Genomic DNA, 5,263 nt, shown 5'->3' with positions numbered 1-5,263 from the left:
TTAATGAGTCCATAATCAAAAACCAATTTGATTTTCGATAACTCTTTCTTAGTTAGAAGACCCCATAAAAATTTATAGGAAAATCTTAATCAATCACTTCATAATAAAATTTAATATCAAGCATCTTAAAGGACTAATTAAATAATTTTTGTAATTCAACAAATATTAAATGTAATAATAAAATACATTATACTTTAAGCGAAAAAAACAAATGTTCAAACTTTGGAAATAATATTATTAAGAAAAACAACCCTAAATCTTGTAAGAGTAAATCTTCGTATATTGTAAAATAAATATAAATGATATAAATGGGAGATTAAAACATCAAATGTTGACACATTATATATGTTGGGTTATATCCAAAAGTTGCATATGTCCCACTTTCGATGCTTTTAAGCTCTCCTACTAATTATGATAGATAGGCAATGACATTAACACCATCGAACATGCAAATGCAATCCCCTTATCTTCAAGTAAAAATATTGGTCCCTGTTTTCTTAGAATCATGCTTTCATTGCCTGTTGCAAATGTTTGTCTCACTTAAATATACATCTACAACATCATATTTTTATGGATTTTTCATTTTTTTTAAAAATAAAGATTTTGTAGAAAAGTTATATTTATAGGAAAATATGCTCGATGAAGAATTTCGTGCAAATTTGGAAGAGACTAAAAAAAAGTGTAAATTTAATCCTTGTATTTTGTTAAAATTTGAGTTTAGTGCCTATACTTATAAACTTAAAAAAATAATATTTTTTTACTTTTTTTTCATTTAAAAATCTCAGTTCAATCATTAAAATCATAAATATTCTTTCTCAGAATTTGTCAATCCGAAATTTCGATTAGGTTGTCCTTATATGACGATACAAAGTAAATATGTTAAATTGACAAAATTTGAGAGAAACTACCAACAACAATAAAAGATTATACTAGAAATTTTAAATTAATAAAATAAGGTAATTGAATTTTTAACTTTCAAAGTATACAGATCAAATCTCAAATTATATAGTAGTACAAAGACTAGCAACACATTTAATGAGGTAAGCTTGGTTGATAGACATTGAGCTTTGATTATATATACCCTATTTTTTAATTTAATTATTTTAAAAAATATCTGAACTTGCTTGTAGATTTTATTTTTCTTTCTTTTGAAATTTGCGAAATACAATTATATCAATAAATTAATTATAATCGATTATTATAAATATTAAATTAAATAATTAATCCCAATAAACTAAATTTAGAATCAACTCAACTTAAAAGTCTTCTTTGGAGTAGAAATTAGGCAAAAATTATATGTAAGGGTTAATTAAAATGACAACAAATTCAATTGATTGAGTTTTAGTTCGATTAGTATGAGTATTATCAATATAAAAGGACGGTAGTTCGAGTGTGCTGAAGTGTATTATCCTATAAATATCAGAATCTATAGCAAGATTGTTAAAAAATGACAACAAATTCAAGAGTGAAAGTAAAAGGTAGCCATCACCATCCAATTTGCTTAAGTTGAAAAATCAATCCCTATCTATTTGACCGAAATGAGTTTTGGACCTATGATTAGTCTATTTATGTAATGGATGATAACAAAATAAAAAACTGCCCTTTTATGCTTGTCTTTTATTTCTTGACGACGATGCAAGGGGAATAATTAAAATTAAAATATCAACTTTCTTTTCCTTTTTTTCTAAAAATAAAACTTGTAAAAGTAAACTAAATTAAAATTAATTGAATAAGGCAACTTATTTCAACTTCTATATAGTATTTAAAGATGCTCGTGGTAGAGGTGGAGTTTATGTATAATATTATATATTTTATGTTTATTTATGTTTAATTTATCATAAAATTATGAGTTGTCTAAATTCGATCATACTCGTAAATGGGTAATCCAAATTTATTTTAAATTGTTTACATGGTAGTATTATATATTGACAATTTTGTTGACACAACATAGGAATAAAACAAGATGCATTTAACATAAAAATAAAATAAAACAACATGTTTGAATAGTTGATATAAAATGTCAAATAAGAAAAATAATTTTTGTATTTAAAATTGTATATAATTTGTGATGTTTGACCAAAAAAAGACTTGGAATATGTTAAATGCATGTATACAATCAAATTTCATGCAAAATATATTGACTAGTAGTATCTAACATGTGTATGTGAATGGATATGTTATCCTAAATAAATACATATGTATTTGTACAAGGACTAGAAAGATATTAGTCCAAAAGAGAGAAAAACAAAAGTAAAGGTGTAAAAACAAAATTAAAGATACGAGAAGGGTGCTAAGACCTAAACAGGATCGACTTCAACTGCTTTTACACTTGCATGTTGCTGAATATGTGCCCCATTGGCCGCAATCTGTCTTCTTTTTACGACGCCATACTTTACCAGCACATCCCTTGCCCAGTCCCCAATGTGTAAGACAATGTAAGTCCCAATCCCACCAATTAGCCCATATGCTATCGAATAGCTTAAAGGCATCAATATCAATGTCACAAAAGCAGGGATTGCCTGCCTCATATCATCCCACTCAATTTCCACCACTGCTCTCATCATCAACACTCCCACCAGTATTAGCGGCGGCCCCACCGCCCATGCTGGTATCGACGCCAAAAGCGGTGTGAAGAAGAAAGCTAGCAGAAAATATCCCGCCACTGTTAAAGCTGTGAGTCCTGTTCGTCCACCTTCTCGTATCCCTGTTGATGATTCGATGAAAGCTGTTACCGGTGATGTCCCGAGCAACGATCCCACGATGATTGACATGGCGTCGGACATGAAAGCGAAATATTGACCCTCGAAATCCCCGTTTTCATCGGTGAAACCGGCAAATCTGGCCATGGAATATAACGTACCAGTTGTATCCAGTATGTCAACATATAAGAACGTGATCAAAGCCTCCCAAAAGTAGCCTTTACCAATAGTATCAAAACTCAACGCCCCAGCTGTACTTTGAATTAAATGGATATCAACAACTTTCTTGAAATACTCATGGGCGGAATTACCGGCGTCGGTGTTCGGAAAAGCCGTCACTTCAGTGCCACGGAACCATGAAACCGCCGTTACAAATACTATACCGTAAATCATAGCACCCTTAATATTTTTCACCAAGCAATAAGCTATAATGACAAAGCCGACGATTCCAAGCCATAGTGTGGGACTCTCCATTCTGTTACGTAGGCAAAATATATCGCCGGAAACAGTACCTCCGGGCATTAGACTGACGCTTGAGTTAGCCAGTTCTAAAACCGGGGCAACTGAAATCCGGGACGAACTCGGGCACCCGGCGAGGGTCACAAGGGTTGATGGATTATACCCGATTAATCCGATTCCTTGGTTATTTTGTAACCCGATAAACGCGAGAAAAAGCCCGATGCCGGCTGACGAGCTGATCCGGACGGGTTTGGGAACCAACTTAGCTAACTTTGCCCGGAATCCAATAGCTGAAATGAACAAAAAGATTAACCCTTCAATGAAGACGGCGGCTAAAGCATTCTTATAAGAGATACTACCCGACCCGTGAAACCCGACAACGGTATAGGCAAAATAAGCATTTGTACCCATACCGGGAGCCAAAGCTAGGGGCAAATTCGCGAAAGCACCCATGATTACGCAGCCAATAAGAGACGAAGCGACAGTGGCTACTATGAGATCCTTACGTACTTTCTCCAAACATGAAGCGTATCCCGGGTTAACCGGGTCGAATTTGCATGAGACATCGGGCTGGATGACTCTTTGGGTTGACCCGGTACAGTTGGACAATGGAACAGAAGGGTCAGAGCACAAAGGAACGCAATCTGAGACGCTGCAAGGACCGCCTGAGTCGGCGAGGATGGAAGCATTGACGGCTAAGATGTAAGCCATGGTGAGAAACGTGGCTGTGCCGGCACGTAACTCGGTTGTGAAAGTCGAGTTCCGTTCAGTGAGTTTGAAACGCTTCCCGATTCGACTGTTGGCCACGGCTGAGTTGAGTCGAGTTAGGAACTTTTTGGGTGAGTGAGGTTCCATGGCCGTGGAATTGGAAAATCAAAACAAAGAAACTTTGTTAAGTAGGTAAGAAGAAAAGGGTATGGTATTATATATTTATATATATAAAAACAAATAAACAAATCCCAAAGAAGAAGAAATGAAAAAGTTTGGGTTTTATATTTTTTCTGGGAAAATTTTATGGCAAAATATGATTAGTTGAAATCAGAGAAGAGAAAGTGAGAAGAAGGATTTTTTATTAAGAGAAAGTATTCGGAGAATTTGAAGCCGAAATAAGGAGATGATCGATTCTTTTGATTTTTGAGAAAATTGTGGATAAACTCCTTTAGTATTTACTTCTGACACAACTACTAGTAATTTCTTTCTTTTGCATAATTACTTTTTTAATTCCTCAACTTTATAAAAAAATCATTTTACCCTTCCATTTGATTTTTCGCCTTTTTTAATTCTTGAGTTTAAATTATTTGTCAAATTACACTAAAATAGATAAAAAAAAATTAACATTTGTCAATGTGCTTATGTGGCTCCACGTGGTAATCTACGTATATGTCATGTTAACAATTAGTTAATTTTTAAAATCTAAAATAATAAAATATATTTTTTGAATTTTTATATTTTAAAAAAATTAATTAATTGCTTAGGTCGCATCTGCATGGCAATTCACGTGTATGCCACATCAACAAAGTTATCAAACATTAACTTTTTTTTTATCTATTTTGGGGTGATTTTGCAACATCACAAGTTTCAGGGCTAAAAGATGTAAAAAATTAAATGGATGGCTAAAATGATTTTTTTGTAAAGTTGGAGGGCCAAATAAGTCATTATGCCTTCTTTTTTAGATATGTAATTATGAAAAGTTATAAAAATATCATCAAACTATTCAATTTTATCTTTTTTAATCACAAGTTATTAAATGGCTAACGAAAGATGGTAATTTTTAAATTAGGCATAATAGTAATTTTAACTCTCAACATTAATATATTGTGCCAATTTAGTCTTGATTTTAAAAAAATTAACCCTCATCATTTACACATTGTATAATTTAATCTTTTTCTTTTCCTTTTTTGTAATTTTACTTTTCTTTGTGACCCTTTCACCTAAAAAGTTAAAAAAAATTCAACTAAATTTAATAAAAAAAATACCAAAAATGGGAACACCAAAAAATCCAATATAATAATTTTCATATTCTCTCATTCTTTTAAAAATAATTCTCAAATTACATGTTGAGGGTTAAAGTTTTTAAAATTAAGATTAAATTAAAATAATGTGTA

The 5,263-nt window shown here is 32.0% G+C and overlaps 1 protein-coding gene across 1 annotated transcript; it reads right to left on the bottom strand.

Annotated features, from left to right (window-relative positions):
* Positions 1–2,025: 2,025 nt before the first annotated feature.
* Positions 2,026–4,286, bottom strand: LOC107962232 (adenine/guanine permease AZG1). The gene has a single exon (XM_016898551.2). The coding sequence runs from the start codon at positions 4,011–4,013 to the stop codon at positions 2,298–2,300; it is 1,716 nt and encodes a 571-aa protein (XP_016754040.1). The 5' UTR covers positions 4,014–4,286; the 3' UTR covers positions 2,026–2,297.
* Between the last annotated feature and the right edge of the window lie 977 nt (positions 4,287–5,263).

The sequence above is a fragment of the Gossypium hirsutum genome, chromosome A05, assembly GCF_007990345.1.
Source record: "Gossypium hirsutum isolate 1008001.06 chromosome A05, Gossypium_hirsutum_v2.1, whole genome shotgun sequence".
NCBI classification, from domain to species: Eukaryota; Viridiplantae; Streptophyta; class Magnoliopsida; order Malvales; family Malvaceae; genus Gossypium; species Gossypium hirsutum.
This window is presented reverse-complemented; position numbering and strand designations above follow the sequence as displayed.

What these genes read in the sequence shown, in the direction of transcription:
- LOC107962232 (XM_016898551.2), bottom strand. Translation starts at nt 4,013, where the DNA reads ATGGAACCTCACTCACCCAAAAAGTTCCTAACTCGACTCAACTCAGCC.